At 45.8% G+C, this 17037-nt stretch overlaps 1 protein-coding gene across 2 annotated transcripts in view; it reads left to right on the top strand.

Annotated features, from left to right (window-relative positions):
- GLYCTK (glycerate kinase) overlaps window positions 1-17037 on the top strand; it is a 39600-nt gene that overhangs the window by 7062 nt on the left and 15501 nt on the right. Inside the window, exons 2-7 of one of the 2 annotated variants that reach the window (XM_085894257.1) lie at window positions 5057-5344; window positions 7856-7999; window positions 8695-8948; window positions 9251-9402; window positions 10776-10951; window positions 12806-13468. In XM_085894257.1, coding sequence (XP_085750383.1) covers window positions 7859-7999; window positions 8695-8948; window positions 9251-9402; window positions 10776-10951; window positions 12806-13468 — 1386 coding nt within the window. In that variant the 5' untranslated portion in view covers window positions 5057-5344; window positions 7856-7858. The remainder of the gene's footprint in view (window positions 1-5056; window positions 5345-7855; window positions 8000-8694; window positions 8949-9250; window positions 9403-10775; window positions 10952-12805; window positions 13469-17037) is intronic. The other variant, XM_085894256.1, reaches the window with a different exon arrangement.

Raw genomic sequence — 17037 nt, 5'->3', positions numbered from 1 at the left:
TGTGTTCCTAGTTCGGTTTTGTTTCAAAAATTGTGCTATTTTGTGAGTATTTTTGTCGACGTTCTTACCTGGTGTTTGAGGCCTAGGCCTAGGCTTGAGGTGTACCGGTTCCACTCGGTGTTCGATCGTTTTTTTTGTTTTTTGTTTGTTTGTTTTTTCTTCCCATTACCTTCAATTTCTCTCCTCCCCATTGCCTCCAATTTTCATCCTCCCCACTTTCCAAACATCCCCCATTCTCCCAACTAATCTCTTTCTTATCTCAAAAAAATAAAAAATAAAAAAAAATACCCAACAACAACAACACGCTCACCTTCTCCCGATTCTGCTTCTTCTTCTTCCTCTTAACTTAATCCTCGTCTTCTTCCTCAATTTTTTTTTTTTTTTTTTTTTTTTTAACACTTCAATGACCTAATCTGTTGAACTCTCTCATACATTATTTTTAACTACAAAAACGATCTTATAATGCTTCATCTTCCTCTCTCACACATGTGGTACTCTTTACTGTTTCACAATGCACGACTTCTGCTATTTTAACAGACTGCTCTCATTTCGACCTCTCCTTCATTCCTTGCCTAAAAAATCCAACTATTACAGCGCTTCTTCTCTCCATGCTCTGAATTCTCCTTCATTACATCCATCAAGAATTGTGTTAAATCGCATCTCTGACCTAAAACTTTTAAAAACCACAGTTTGCCATGGATGCTCGCTTTCCATCAAACATTCTTTTTTTCCAACTTCAGTGCCAACTCACCCCCCTCACCCCTCACTCTCACTCTCAAAGCAACCATCCCACTCTTCTCCCTCCAAGCCTCCCTCTCACCTCTCTCAAAAATTCCCCCCTCACCTTTCTCCCACCTTTCATCCCCCTCACTCTTCCTTATCTAAGTCCCCCCCCTCTCATCCACCAACCTGCCTCCCTCCAGTGCCCTCTCACCTCCATCTCTTCACTCCACCTCCTCAAATCCTCAACTGCCTTCTTCCTTGTCTCTTGTCCCCCTCTCTCCCCAGCTCCACAGAGCCTTTTCTCCTCCTCATTCGGCCCCCTCCCCTCGCTATTCTGCAATACCCCACACTCTTTCAGCAACCCTCCTTACCTCCCCCCCTCGTCCCTTGTCCTACCCTCCCCCTCCCCCTCCTGCACCCAAAGCCTCCTCCCCTACCGCTTCATTAAAAGTGTGGACCTCAAATATCCGGGGCCTTCGCTCAAACCTTTCAGATATTTCCATACAGGTTGCCACTGACAAACCAGACATTATCTACCTAACAGAAACTTTCCTCTCCCAAGACGTGTCTGACTCCCAAGTATCTCTCCCTGGTTACTCCCTCTTACGGTATGACAGACCTGAGCCTCGTCCTGGTGGAGGTGTTGCTCTCTTCATCAAAGACTCTATTCCTCACTCTCCATGCACTGCTCTCACTCCCCCACACCCCCAGGAATACCTCTGGCTTCGGCTTCCCCTCCACTCCCACCTCATGTTTATATGTGTACTGTACCGTCCACCGAACAGTGATGACTCCATCTACACCTCACTATCCGAAAACATGGACCATCTTCTATCTTCTCATCCAAACTCTCTCTTCCTCTTATGTGGTGACTTCAATTGTCATCACGCCAGTTGGCTTGGTGTGGGTACCTCTCTCACCTGCCATGGCACCTCAGCAAAAGCTTTCTGCGACTCATTGGGACTGACTCAATCGGTCAACTTCCCGACCCGGATCTCAACCAATGGTACTCCATCTCTTCTGGATCTGATATTGACAAATTTCCCTGACAATATCTGCTGCTCTTCCTTCGCTCCAATTGGTTCTTCTGACCACGTCCTTGTTAAAGTGGACATCTCTCTGGCTGTTATCAGAGAACCACCTCACCGCCGTCGAGTCTGGCATTTCACTCAAGCCGACTGGCAGGGTCTCCGAGCAGCCATCAAACTTACAGACTGGTCTCCTATCACTACTTTCTCAAACATCAACTCATCCTGGGAATTCTTTCAAAGAAACTTGCTCTCCCTCATGCACAGATTTATCCCCTCTCGTGTTCAGTTGTCTTACCCTTCCTCCCGCCCTTGGTTTACTGAAGCTTGTGGCGAGGCAGTTGTCCTGAAACAACTTGCCTTTGCCTCATGGAAAGCAAACCCAACTGAGGGCAATCTCAGTTCTTTCCACAAAGCTCGGAACAAGTGTGTAGCTACCCTCAGGAGAGCCAGAAAACAACATCTTTCTCATCTCAAGTCTGAACTCTCAAACCTCTCTCCCTCCTCAAAATCCTGGTGGCGTTTAATCAAATCTGTTTCTGGTGTATGTTCCCGCTCCATCCCCTCCCTTACCTCAAATGGCCGCACTGCTGATTCCACACGTGATAAAGCTGAATGTCTAAACTCGGTGTTTGCAGCTAAAGCTTGTGTCCTAAACCCATCACTATCTCTACCCACTTTACCCAGTCGCACCCAACTGTCCCTGGACTCTGTATCCTTTTCTCCTGACAAGGTGGAGAGCTTGCTTTCAAACCTCGAGTCAGATTCTGCAACCAGTCCAGACGGCATCAGCCCACGTGTCCTCAAAGCCTGCTCTTCTGCTCTTGCTCACCCTCTCTCTGTTCTATTCACCCTCTCATTTGCCCACGGTCATCTGCCATCTGCTTGGAAATCTGCTAACATCACTGCCCTGCATAAAAAAGGTGCAAAAATAGATCCCTGCAACTACAGACCAATCAGCCTTCTCCCAATCATCAGCAAGGTGATGGAATCCATCATCGCTTCAGACATGAAATCCTTCCTCTTCTCCAATGGCTTGATTTCCAATCAGCAATTTGGTTTCAGAGCAGGTCACTCTACCCTGGATATGCTGCTTCTGCTCTCCCATCAATGGATGGAGGTCCTCAATGCCAGACAGGAAATCCGAGCCGTATCCCTGGACATATCACGTGCTTTTGACACAGTCTGGCACCCTGCCCTACTCACCAAACTCTCTTCCCATGGTATTCAAGGCCATCTCCACTCATGGCTCGCAGACTTCCTCTCCTGTCGCAGTCAACGTGTGACCCTAAATGGAGTTCTTTCATCCCCTCTTCCTGTGCAGGCTGGAGTTCCTCAAGGCAGCGTTATGGGCCCTGTTCTTTTTCTGGTTTTCATCAATGATCTCTCGGACTCTCTGGAAAATCCTCTATTTCTCTTTGCCGACGACTCCACCCTCTGCCGTACCATCTGTCATCCCTCAGACCGGCAAGCAGCAGCTTCTTCGCTCACTGCAGATTTGGATAAAATCACAAACTGGTCCAACACGTGGAACATGTCTTTCAATCCAGACAAATCTCACACTCTCACTATGTCTGTTCGAAAGGACCGTTTAGAAAACCCCCCCATCCACTTTCTCAACAATCCTCTGGAAGAAATCTTTTCTTTCAAGCTTCTGGGTCTCACTATCTGCCATGACCTTTCCTGGGAAAGTCACATTTCCAACCTCGCCTCAAAAGCCAGTCGCCGACTGGGAATCCTCCGTCGTGCAAAGTCCTTCCTCGGCCCTCTTGAGCTCCTGACCACTTACAAAGCTTTTGTCCGTAGCCTGATGGAGTACTGCTCTCCCCTCTGGGCTGGTGCTCCTGCCTCCCACCTTTCTCGGCTTCACGCTGTGGAAACCAGGGCATTTAAGATCATCGGCATATCCTGCAATGAAGCTGAGTCTTTGGGCCTCTCACTCAATCACCGCAGGTTGGTCGGTGGTCTTTCTGTCTTCTACCGACTCCTCTCCAGCCTTGCCCCCCCTGCTCTCTCTCTGCGATTTGTCCCCACCACATTTCCACAGGGCGCTCAAGGTCCGCCAACAACCCCCTTCTGGTAAAACTACCAAAATCGCGAATCACTGCTCATCTTCACTCTTTCATTCCTCTTTTTTCCCGCCTTTGGAATAAACTTCCTCACTCTATTCTTTCCCATTCTTCCCTCCAGGCTTTCAAAACAGCTGTTCACCACCACCTCTTATCGTCCCCCTTCCAAATCCTCGATCTTTTCTACCCCCGATAATCCACCCAAGCCCACTTCCTTCAATTCGCCTGCTTTCCTTCCTGAAAGTCCCTGTAATGTCCATCTTCTCTTCGCCATGTTCCCCGTCCCATCCCCATCCATCTCCCTTCCACAGTTCACCTAATGTGTCTGTTCCCCACTGTTTTGTCCCTTCCACTCCCGCCCCTCTTGTCTCATGGCTCCTTGCTGTGAGTTGTGTGTTCGCTCTCATACGAGCCTCGACCAAGGTATACAAAAAAAAAAAAATTGTACAAGGTAGACTAACAAAAACGGACAACAAAAATCGACCAAATTATATTACAGGAGCAAGACAACGAAGCATCATACAAATTCCTTGGAGTAGAAGGGGGCCGCCAACAATATGTCACAAAGAAATGCGCAAAACGATTCTTAAAGAATACCGACGTAGAATGAGGTTGATCCTGAAAACATACCTCTCCCAAGAAACAAAATCAAAACCCTAAACCAACTTGCAGTCCCAGTATTCCAACACAGCAGCAGAATAAAAATTGGCCACAATTGGAAATCAACAAACTACATATCAAAACAAGGATGCTCCACACTATCCACAAAATTTTCCACAAAAATCGATGCATCCTGAAAAAGTACATGTTGCGACAAGGAGGGAGCGTCTTGATGGAGCTCAACCAAGTGCAGAGAATGACAGACAACTGTAGGACTGGCTGAATATGTGAAATGTTCAACAGACTACAGAATCCATTTTGTATGCAAACACGAAGAGAGGAAACCAGAGAGGGTATTCCTCACCCGCCTTGCAAAAAATTTCCAAAAACAGGTGCGAATGGAAGATTAGATATCACGCATGATACCGAAACACCAATGAATACAACCTCAACTATTGCAAAAAGGACAAACTAAATATATAAAGTGACATCTAAGCAAAAAAAGCATTGATAAATAGTAGAACGATATAAGAGCAGGGAGAGATTTTTAAAAAATGGAAAAGTTGGACAGATTAGTCAGGTCAGTTTTGGGAGCATGCGCTGGAGCAGAGCGTCACGACGTCCACTTTCTGCCAGTACTCCAGGGGCCTCCATCTGGCCATCCCCCAGCCCGATGCCTGCCCCATCTCCATCTCCTTGAGATGATTAACCTGATGCATCCATGAGGCACGTGGTCGGCCCATTGGCGTCCTCCACTCACTGGTGGACGACACCTCAGCACCATCCTGACACACACTACCACAATCCAACCCGGGAAGGTTACTCCATGTTTTTGCTCCTATCATCAAAGAGTGGGGGTCTCGACTGCTTTGCCCCAATCCCGTCATCCAGTGAGCTGCCCTGCGAAGGACAACTGAACAGGAGGTACTCCCACAGAGTGGGTTTTCAGTTTTCTTTGCACTTTTGGTATGTTTTGTGGAGTGAAGGGTTTTACGGTGGCCAGAGTGCAAATTCTGCCACCAACCTCCTAAAAAATGTAACAACTGCAGGAGGACGTCCGCAGACACAGTTGGACGCTAGAAATGGATGGCTGTTGGCTCACAAGGAGCTCCTCCGTCCTTTGACAGGTTTTGTTTTTAATCCTGCTGGGTGTCCATATCATATACCCTTCTCACCAGGAAACCTGGTGGGGGAGACGGTTTACTCGCCGACAACCCGACAGATTGGGCAGAGACAAAAAATGGCTCATTCGAATGGCTAAGAAGAGCTCAGCTCAACTCGGATGGAGAACAAATCATTATTAATGCCGAAGAACAAGGACACTACACCAATGGCCTTAAGAAAATGGTGGGACTGAGCCAATTGGACAAGTGTAGGTTTTGCAAGGTAGAAACAAAGAGTACCTCCTATCGGGAAGTAAAATACTTATTTCAAAACAACTGTGCACACAAACACACAACAAAGTATGTAGAATAATCCACTGACACATCTGCAAAAACTTCAATATCCCAGTTTCAGAAAACTCATGAAAACATGAACCAAAAGCGATCGTTGAAAACAAGGAAGTATGACCTGATGAATCAACCTATTGAGCGTGAACACAGAAAACAAAGCCTTGCAACTGGATATAGTACTGAGGTACAAAAATGAAATGACAGCCTTGCTAATTGAGGTGTCGGTACCCAGATATTTTAGCCTAAACAACACAGAAATTACGAAAATGACCAAATACTAGGATCTCAAAAATGAAGTGAAAAGATCTAGGAAGCTGAATAGAATTCACCGAAATTGTACCAGTGATAATTGGAGCAACGGGAAAGTCAAAGAAGAACCTCACGGAGATCCTGGAAACCATCCCAGGGAATATTACTACAAACGAACTACACTTGGAAGCTGTCTGGGGCTCAGTGATGATCCTGAAAAGAGCCTTTCCAACAAAACTTTGAAAACTTAATAGTTTTGTCCATGAATCGTGATCCCTTACTCAAACGGAAGTGGATACTTCGAGACCTGGGAGAACTCCATACCATCTCCTGAACCCACCCACGTGTGGAGATAGCAGCTAACAAAAGCAACTTTCACACACATATATGCATACCTGCCAAACTTTTTTGAAGGAACAGTGGTAGGCTGGCGTCACACGCGTCCCTAGGGGGGTCCGGGGGCATGCACCCCCGGAAATTTTTCAAAAAAATGAAGCAAAATGGTGCAATCTCCTGCATTTTGAGCCCACAGTTAGCTGAAATATATCAACATATTTTTAGAGTGAAAAAGAGAAAACTTAACATGGTTGATCAACTCACCAATCTTAATTTTTCTAAGACATCATGATCATCAGTCACGTTTCCATAAATTACTGACTGTCCAAGCTCCACATGTATGTGCCCATACATGTACACAAGAGTTTACATTAACTCACCGATACATCTTTATGAATGAAATGACTGGCCACTCTGATTTCATAACATATTTACAGTTTACCTCACGTGAAGCCTTCATACACTTGAACTCTGTTGTCCAACTTGTTTCCGTAATCATTCATTCACAGATAACGCCGATGACCACCGATTCTGATTCAGCAGACGTGAAACACGTTTATTCCAAAAGCAGCCATGATACACACACACACAACACCAGCTGCGCATGCGCAATGCAAGAAGGCTTGGGCGGCCGTGCCACTCATGACAATGACAGTTAAAGATTAATATCGTTACACAACTTGGCTTAAACTCGTTGACCCAGCGTGGGGGTGGTTTTTTCTTTTCTGGTGTTTGCATTGTTGTCGTGCACTGAAGCGATGAGTCCTCTCTGTTAACTGCAGTCTTTGATCATGAATGGGAAATGCCAATGGCGCGTTGTCTGGAAATGAATGCCCACTGTTTCCTGTCATCCCATTTGATTGGTCATGCTTAGTTTGGAAGCAATAACCAATTGCTGATGAGATAAGAAATCAAGTTCAGGCACGAGTTTTGTAGAATGTAGAAGCAGCCTCGTGTAATACGATCTTGGCAGTGAGAAACGAACGCAAAAATGAAAAAAACACAACTATTTTTTTTTCCAATAATAATTTCCAAATGCGGTATGTCTGACTAATAAAATCGGTAGGCGTTGGGAGCTATAGAAAATCGGTAGGCTACCGCGCAAATTGGTCGGGTTGGCAGGTATGATATACACACACACACACACACACACACATAGGTAGATACTTCGAGACTTGGTAGGGCTCTGTTCCACCTTCATAAAGATAACAACCAACAGCACAAACACAATAGCAAAATCCCGTCTCACGCTGCGCAACAAGATAGACGCGTTTGCTGCCATGAGAGCACAATTCATCGTGACTTTTTACTTCCTGACTTATCAACCATTGCTATTGACCACTAATCCATGCTTTCATGAAGTGCTTTGTCAATTTTGTGCTTTTCACGTACACAGACCATGATTGCCATTCCATTGAAGCGCCATTGCAGCCTACGCTTCTCCTTACGACGAGTTATGTCTCACACTGGCCCCTTTCGACGTTCAATGTCAGAGTTTGAGGAGACTGCAGAGACTCCAGACCAGCGGCATCTCGCTGCGGTGATTGCCTTTTACCTGAATGACCATTTATGAGCATTAACACACTATATTTTTGTTTTCTCAGGGTCAAGACATAATTTTAAAAATAAATGCCTCACATCTAAGTTTCAATGTTACTTGTATATCATTTTTGGGCCCATCTCTCAATGGTAGTAACCCGAGGATGCGCACCCTCTATTGCAGCTATGTCATTCCTCAGATGTGGTGACCAAAACTGTACACAGTATTCGAGATGAGGCCTCACTAAATTCCTGTACAGTGTCGACACTACCTCTTTTGATTTGTCATTTATCCCCCTACGAATAAAACCTAAAACCCAATCAGCTTTTCTTGTAGCTGCCTGGCACTGTGCTGTCTGCTTCACCCCCATATCTATTACAACCCCCAGATCCTTTTCCTGTGTCACACTGTGATCGATCACGTGACAACGTCACTTGTTTAAAATGGCTGCTCATTCTGAGTGCACACAAATTAGAGAGCTGTGATTAAAGTTTTTTTAAAATTACTTCAGAGGGAGTACATTCTGTTTGACATTCATGTGCAACTGTATAATATGTACCTTCACTCCACTGTTGATGTGAGCGGTACCAGCCCGAGATCAAATGAACAAATGATTTGAAAATTGTTTCCAACTTCGTTTCTTTCCCTTCCAGTTGCATTTTTTTTTCTCATTTCACTCTAACCTGTCCACTCAGGACATCTTCATCAGCTCTGTCAAGGCAGTGTTTCCTAAAACCACACTGAACAAGTCTATTCGAGTGGAAAACTCAACGCTTGCTGTCGGAGAGTGGATAAAAACGCTGAACCACAATGTTACTATCGTGGGCTTTGGAAAGGCAGTGCTTGGCATGGCAGCTTGTGTGGAGGCACTTCTGGGAGATCATCTCATTCGTGGCATTGTTAGCGTACCCAAGGGACTACCAAAGTTTTTGCTTGAGAATCGATGCAGGTGAGATGTTATGGACTTTGGAAAGCATTGTGAACCCAATAGCCTGTTGGGGGGTAACACCTGCTTTTGGCCTCCAACTGTTGCAGGTTATTGCTTTATGAGTAATCTGTGTTTGGGAGGGGTTTGCATTGAGAAGGTAATATGGTAAAGGAGTTGGGAAAGTTGGCAAGCGGTGTTGAAAAGGGAAGTTATAATGGAAGACAAGAGAGAGAAAGTAGGAATGAATGTGGTTTTGAGGTTGATCACAACAAAATTTGGTTGGTCAAGCTTTTGACCAGACTGTACTACTGCTGTTTGTTCAGTGAAATGCTACTGAAAGCGACAAGCCGGATTGAGGTGAGAGAAGGTGCAAAGGATAACCTACCAGATGATGCATCACTGGCTGCAGCGAAGTCCATCCATGACATGGTGGAACCCCTGGGTGAAGAGGATCTTCTGATTGTCCTTATTTCAGGTAGGAAGTAAACATACTTGTGTCATTCTAGAAAGTTCCAAGTGATATTTTTTTTGATCGAAACAGCATCTGTAGGAACATCAGTTTGTGAGTCTTTAGCTTTTTCTGAAATGGCTAAAAAAACTGTTATTAATTACAATGGCACTCAGTAAAGCACATACCTCCACCAGGCCGTACACTTTACGCTTTGTATCCCACTGATAGGCTGGATTTGCATCTGCCCCATCTCTCAATGGTGAATGAGGAATCACTTTTAAAAATCTAGTATCTGGGTCTGGATCTTCACCAAAATCTAATCAATTCGTCCTTGTCACGCACCCATCCTGTCCACTAAGTTTCATTGGAATCCATCCATAACCCTTTGAGATATCCTGCTCAAAGACAGATAGACAAAACAGACAAACAAAAAGGGGGTGAAAACAACGTCCACCTTTGGTGATTGAGGTAATTAAAATCATAAAAAAGCATTTGGTGTTGTGGAAAAGGCGTCAAATTACAGGATGCCATTTTGGAAAAATCGGATTTTAAAAGCATTTTGGAGGATGCTAAAGAAGAACAATGGTAATGCAACTGATGAAATTAACATCATTTTTAATAACAATGACACAACAAAAATCTTATTCACAATTACCGACGAGTTTTGGATTTAACGGATGTGCCATTATTCCACCAATAGGTGCATGTCAACTTTTAAATAAAATAATTGATTGTTATTTCGGAAAATATCCGTTATTTATTTGCTGATAAAATGCTAATACCTATTTCCTGCCCAGTACACTGTCCCAGTTATGCAGTTGAATTAAGAGGTAAGTTGTGCAGCCTGGCGGAGTTGTGCTGTCCCTCGAATGGACATTAAACATGGGCGTCCCATCTGCCGGCATTATTTTGTGTGAGTTAGAGATCCCACAGTGTCCTTCATGAAGAGTAAACGAGCTATCGCCAGCACCCAAGCCAAATTTCCTGCTGTAACCTACAAGGGGGCACCGCATCAGTGGCACTGCTGTGCCCCCAGAAAATGATGCTGCTTGAAGCCATGCGTTGCATACGACCGAAGGATAACTCGACCTGTTGAAAGAGCAGCCATCGCACAGGAGACCTGCGTCACTGCTGTCATTATATGTCACTGCTGGGTTCTCGCATCCATGAAAAAAAGCTGACATCAACCAACAATGGCAGAAACTGAGTTTTATGTCGGCAAAAGAAAATGTGTATGAGATGTTAAGGCTGTTTGTTGAAAACATTTGATTTTTTTTAAGACAGACTACAAATTAGTAATAATTTCACACTTCTTCAATTATGAATGAAGAACAAATCCAACAATTAAGTACGAGATTCGTTTTACGATACTGCCAAACGCTGTGGTTTACTTGCAGGCGGAGGATCCTCTCTGCTGCCTAGTCCGGCTCCACCAATCACCTTGTCTGAAAAGCGTCACATGACAAAACTAATGGCGTCTCGCGGAGCTACAATTGCTGAACTCAATATGCTCCGTCGAGAGCTCTCTTGTCTCAAGGGAGGTGGCCTGGCACAGCTGGCCTTTCCGGCACAGGTACAGAACCTTTGATGCTGAGATACATTGCAGGCTATTTTGTGATACCATTGTAACGAAGGGTGCCATGCACAGCTTTGATGAAAGTTTAAAAAATTTAAATGCATCTTCTTGTTGTACAAATAATATAAAAAAAACACGTTCATCAATGTCAGCCTGACGTACAGTAAACTGTTCAGCCCAATGGAAGTATGCACTCCTCCTGAGTGCCTCTCTTGTTTGTAATATTATAATTTGTGGTTTTCCTTTGTTACAGCGTGGCGACATCGCGCTGTTATATAATTGGCTATTCTGTCCTGTGTCTTCTGTTACACTTATTGTTGGGTGTGATGTGGGCGGAAATTGCTGGGTGAATTGTGGGCGGGGTTAATGCAGAAGAGCGACGTTTTTTGTGCTGAATCGTTTTCTGTGTGATGCCGGAAGTTGATTTTCTGAGCAGGAAGTGATAATCTTCCTGTTCCGTTAGTTGTTGACGCGCAGCGTTGTAACTCTCGTTATTAATTTTTTTTTTTGCACGTTTTTTTTTACAGCGCGGCGACATCGCGCTATTTTATAATTGGCTATTCTGTCCTGTGTCTTCTGTCACGTCTTCTGTCACACTTATGGCCGCGTGTATCCCTTTGATCTGAGGGCGATAAATAGAAATTTGTTCAACATCACAACTCTTCCCATCATGCATGCCAATTCACCGTGTCTACATTTAAATTTTATAACTGCAAAATTGTTTCATCATTCTTAACCTAGACTTTTACTGCCCCCACCCGCACGATATCAAAGTATTCGCTTCTTGTTGTAGCAATTTTGCTGTGTCATTTAATTTCTGTTGTTGAATGCAAAGAATACTTTTTCCTTTTCCTTTTTAGGTCATCTCTTCGAGCATGACCTAATAATATTGGTGTTGAGAGGAGAGGTGACGATCTGTCCGTCCGTCCATCCGTCCGTTCACAATGAAGTTGAAGCAGGAGATCTGGTCATTAGTGATCCTGATAAAGGTTGATGAGACGTACACGATGGTATGACTTTCAAGGTCACGAGGCCTTTGAAGTTGCGAAAATGACGATTTTCAAAATCTATCTCCTCCTACATTTCTCAAGCAATCTTGAATTTGATTGTGGCATATGAATCTATGGGACAATATCTAAATTTTGTCGGGCCAGATTTTCGATATTCGCTTTCGTTTTCGTGTCACTTGACTTCAAAGTTGGCAAAAAATGCGAAAATGATTTTCAAAATCTATCTCCTACATTTCTCAAGCAATCTTGAATTTGATTGTGGCATATGAATCTATGGGACAATATCTAAATTTGGTCAGGACGGATTTTCGAATTTCGCTTTCGTTTTCGCGTCACGTGACTTCAAAGTTTGCAAAAACTGCTCTACCTTCAGGAGGCTATATATTTTCTCGCAGAGATGACCGTCACTCCCGCATGGGTGTATTTTTTAAATTTCTAATCAGTGTCGTATTACTTGTTTGCTTCCATGGTGCATTTGGGCTTGAGGTTAAAGCATTTGCGAGTTTAAACAACTTGTTCTGTTTGGCGTCGGAGTTCACGTTTATAGGTACTGCCCCCAACCCCTCACCCACGTAACCCCCTTACACTCTCTCCTCCCCACCCCCCATGCTCCCCCCCCGCCACCGAGCACTGCAATTACATTTTTTTCTTGTATGGTAAGATGAACCATCTTATACAATATATGTACTGTAGACTTGACATTCAACACTATTTGTATGCATTTGGGTTTTTTTGTGTTTACAGAAAAAACATTTTTTTATAAACATTTAATTGTTTTATTCACTTAACGTTGTGCTGTTAGAAAATAATCACATTTTGAACTCTCGCTTATGTCCTGCAGATGCTTTCTGTCATCATCTCCGATGCTATTGGTGACCCTTTGGAAGTCATTGCCAGCGGGCCTACTGTGCCCAACCCAACAGGTCCAACTGAATGTTTGGACGTGCTTGAAAAGTTGGGTATCTCCAACCTGGTGCCTTCTGTTACAAACTACCTGCAAAGAAAACTTGCAGCCGAAGCACGCAGCCATCGCAGTGCACCACAGAGCTTTGCTCACGTCCATAACGTTATTGTTGGCAATAACAAGCTCGCCCTGGAAGCGGCTGAACAATGTGCGACCTCCTTAGGCTATTCTACTCTTGTGCTTTCCACTAGCATAATGGGGGACGTTCGTGCAGTAGCTCACTTCTACAGAAAGCTGACCACAGTGGCTTGTCGACTCCTGACTGTGTGCACCTCAGGATCTCCACCGGAAGATTTGGTTGGAACTCTCCAGGATGTTGAAAGTGCTGCTATTACCGTTGGGTTAAGGACCTTCCCTTCGAAGAGGCTGATTGCACTGGCACAAACTGCAGCAGCACATGGTTGTGGTCTTTGCCTCCTGGCTGGTGGTGAAACCACGGTCGAAGTTCGAGGGCGTGGCAAAGGAGGGCGAAATCAGGAGCTGGCCATGCGAGTGGCTTGTGAAATGGATGCATGCCTTGCCACACATGAACTAAGCTTGGTATACTACCTTTACCCTTTGCAAAACACTGGTTAAGTTAATGAAAGATTATAATTAAGAGGGAGAGGAGAGGGAAGGGTGAGAGGTGAGGGAGAGAATCATGCACAAGGGAGAGGAGGGAGGTGGGTGGATGAGGGCTGGGAGAGGATGTGAAGTAACTTACTTCAACCTTGACTTGATTGACCCTGAGAGGGGGGAGAACCTTCCTTGATTGAATTACATTGAACACACTTCACAAATTAAAAATTACTTAAAACCAAACACTACAAATAAATAATTGGATTCCATTGTTGGTCCACATATTCAATTAATTATGTATAAAGTTTTCCTCAGTATTGTTTCATTATATAGTTGGAAAAGAGTTCACTCACCCTAAATAAACTCTTTATATATTGTTGCGAATTCGCGCCCGCCGGCGTGCGAACGGCCACGTAACTCGGATCGCGGCACGTCGCCCACCGGACGGACAATTCAGTCGTGACCCTCCGGGAACTATCGCCTGGAGCCAGTCACGGGTGGGCCTTTCGACCTCACCACAATCGTGCCAATCGGCCACCCGCGTAGGATAGGGTTGTTCGCCAAACTCGACCTACCTAAGTACCCACGCGGATGGTAAACCGGGCGATCGTACCTCGCCGCAGGTCGACTCCGGACACGAGCCGCTTGTGCGGCCTGTTCCATACTATCGGGATAACCGAGCGGTGTTATTGTCGACCTCGACGGTTCAGATTATTTACCGGGCGTTTTGCACCCGCTACGAACCCATTACGTGAAGCAGGAGGGAGAGTCAAAAGGAAGGAGACGAAGCGAAACGGGAAAACAGTCCACACAATCCACATTTATTTCCCGGCACACGGAAAGCACGTATATACAGCCATACAGTCAAAATGCACATAAAGCCACTCAAACAATAAAAGCAACAATGACGCAGAGTTAATTCCGACTACGCGCACACACGGCAACACTTATACAGTTCTACTTCACAGACGGCGCCAACACACATTTACACAAAAGCAAAGGAAAGAAGCCACCCTCATGGACAAGGAGGCAGACAGGCCTGTAGGCCAAATGTGCGCGTGACCTGGAGGAGCGGCCAGGTCCGCGAGACCGGGTGGGTCCTACCCGCGTCCTCGTGACTCGTTGGCGGGCGAGCCGCAAATGTGGCCGCGCGGCTGTGCCCCGACTCCGTGCTCCTTGGTGGGTTTCGTTGGCACCACGTGTCGGGTGGGGGGGGAATGGGGCCCCCTTTTGCACTATCTCAGCGTGGGGGAAAGGGAGATTGTTGATGCCCTGGGGGAGGGGAGTGGCTGGCTGGCTTGGGTCCCGAGACGAGCGATCCCACACCGCGACCTCGTCGCCGACCGCCGTCCTTCTTGCCTCGGACCCGAGCTCCCTTGCCTGCAGTTCCACCGCTCTCCCTCACCCGACTCTCTCTGCAACTCTTCTCCGTTCCACACTCTCCTCGCCCGACTCCCCCGATCACCACTCTCAATTCGCCTTGCACTCGCCTTATTATAGGCCGGCAGGAGAAACCAATATGCAAATATTCGGATCAGAATGACCTCGGGGGCGGAGCCACGCTCGCCCATTGGTCAGAGGAAACGGGGGCGTGAACCTCCCCTGATCCTAGAATTTGCATATATCGACTTCACACACACGCGCCTGGAGGTGGGGCCAAGCCGCCCCGCGCTCGCGAATTGGACGGAGGAGAAGTGGGCGTGTAGCATTTTTGATCCGAATTTTCCCTCGGAAAGGCTGCCATTTGCGCTCGCGGCTCAGCACTTTCGGCACCAATCGCCAAACGGGCTCGAGACAGCCTGACGTTCAGTGTTCACAGGTGGTGCGGTTGTTGGTTGTGAAGGAAAGAGGCGAAGGTGGTGGAGGGTTTTCGGTGGTGAGGGTTGATGGTTATGGTGCCGTTGGGAATGGCGGTGATGCGATGTTTGCGGGATTGAGTTGTGAAGGTGAAGGTCGTGGCTGTTGGCGTTGTTGTTGTTGTCTGAGGGTTTGAGCATGGTTGTAGTTGGTGACAATGGCTGGCGTGGTGGTTAAGGTGGTTGTTGTGTGATGGCGGTTGAGACGTGGTTGGTTCAAAATAAAGATAGAACAGAAAAAATGGCTAACTCAAAGCATCGCAGCCCGAATGGATCACATAAATTCCCTCTATACAACGGGTTTGGGCTAACTACACATGTACTTAGAGATATCTCACTTGAATGGTGGTTCGTGAATTTCCACAGCCGTAACAATATATACTCCAGGAACATGAAAAAATATAATTAGACCACAGTTTGAACCTTAACTTCAGTTTTTCTTTGCAGAGAACCCTACCCTCACACTTAGCTACTACCCCTCCCTCCTTTCACTACTTTCCCTACCTTCGCTCTTCTACTTCCCCTTCCTCCTCTCACGACTCCCCAACCCGTGCTCTTCCACTTCCCCTCCCTCCTCTCACTACTCTCACTACCTTCACTCTTCTGATTCCCCTCCCCTCTCTCCTCTACGCCGTCTACCTCCTCTTACAACTCCACCTACCCTCGCTCTTCTACCAATCCCTCCCACCTCTACTCCCCTTCTTTCCTTCTATACTTTCTCCCCTCCCAACAGTCCAAACAGATTCATATACATAGGGCTATTAGAATTCATTTTTGTGTAAAAATGCCAATATTTGTCTGATTTTGTCACGTTTTGCTGAAAATGAAACTTGAACCATCTTAACGACTACAAAAAATGAATTCAGATGGTGAATTAGAGTGAAGATACAGCTGTGAGGGAGTCTGAATGGACTTTATATTACAGGCCTTGATTTCACTTAAAATGCATTTTTGTCTAAAAATGCAAATTTTCTTCCCGTTTTTTGCATCTGAAACTTGCGCCATCTTAGCGACTACAAAAAATGAAATCAGATATTGAATTAGAGTTGAGATAAAGCCGTGACAGTGTAAGAAAGTGCGAGCCTTACAAAAGAGGCTCCCCAGAGCAAAAAACATATGGTGGCGATTTGATTTTGAAGCCCCACACTGAACTGAGAAGCCCCTCGCCGAACAGACAGACGCGCTATATATATATATATCTATATATCTATATATATATGTATATATATATATATATCTATATATATATATCTATATATATATCTATATATATATATATATATTGTTGCGGATTCCGCGCCCGCCGGCGTGCGACGGCCACGTAACTCGAATCGCGGCACGTCGCCCACCGGACGGACAATCCAGTCGTGACCCTCTCGGACTAACGCCGGGAACCAGTCACGGGTGGACCTTTCGGTCTCACCGCGATCGAGCCAATCAGCCCCCGCGTGGGATAGGGTTGCTCGCCAAATTCGAACTACCTAAGTACCCACGCGGAGGGTAGACCGGGCGATCGCACCTCGCCGCAGGTCGACTTCGGACACGGGCCACTTAAGCGACCCGTTCCGTACTATCAGAATAACCGAGCGGTGTTATCGTCGACCTCGACGGTTCGATTAATTATCGGGCGTACTCAGCCCACTACCAACCCTTTACGTGAAGCAAGATGAGGGTTCAATGGGGGAAAAGACGGCG

The sequence above is a fragment of the Eptatretus burgeri genome, chromosome 9, assembly GCF_056783735.1.
Source record: "Eptatretus burgeri isolate ZD-2024b chromosome 9, Ebu_testis_v1, whole genome shotgun sequence".
In the NCBI taxonomy this organism is placed as follows: domain Eukaryota; kingdom Metazoa; phylum Chordata; class Myxini; order Myxiniformes; family Myxinidae; genus Eptatretus; species Eptatretus burgeri.
Note: the sequence above shows the minus strand (reverse complement) of the source record. Positions and strands in the feature narration are given on the sequence as shown.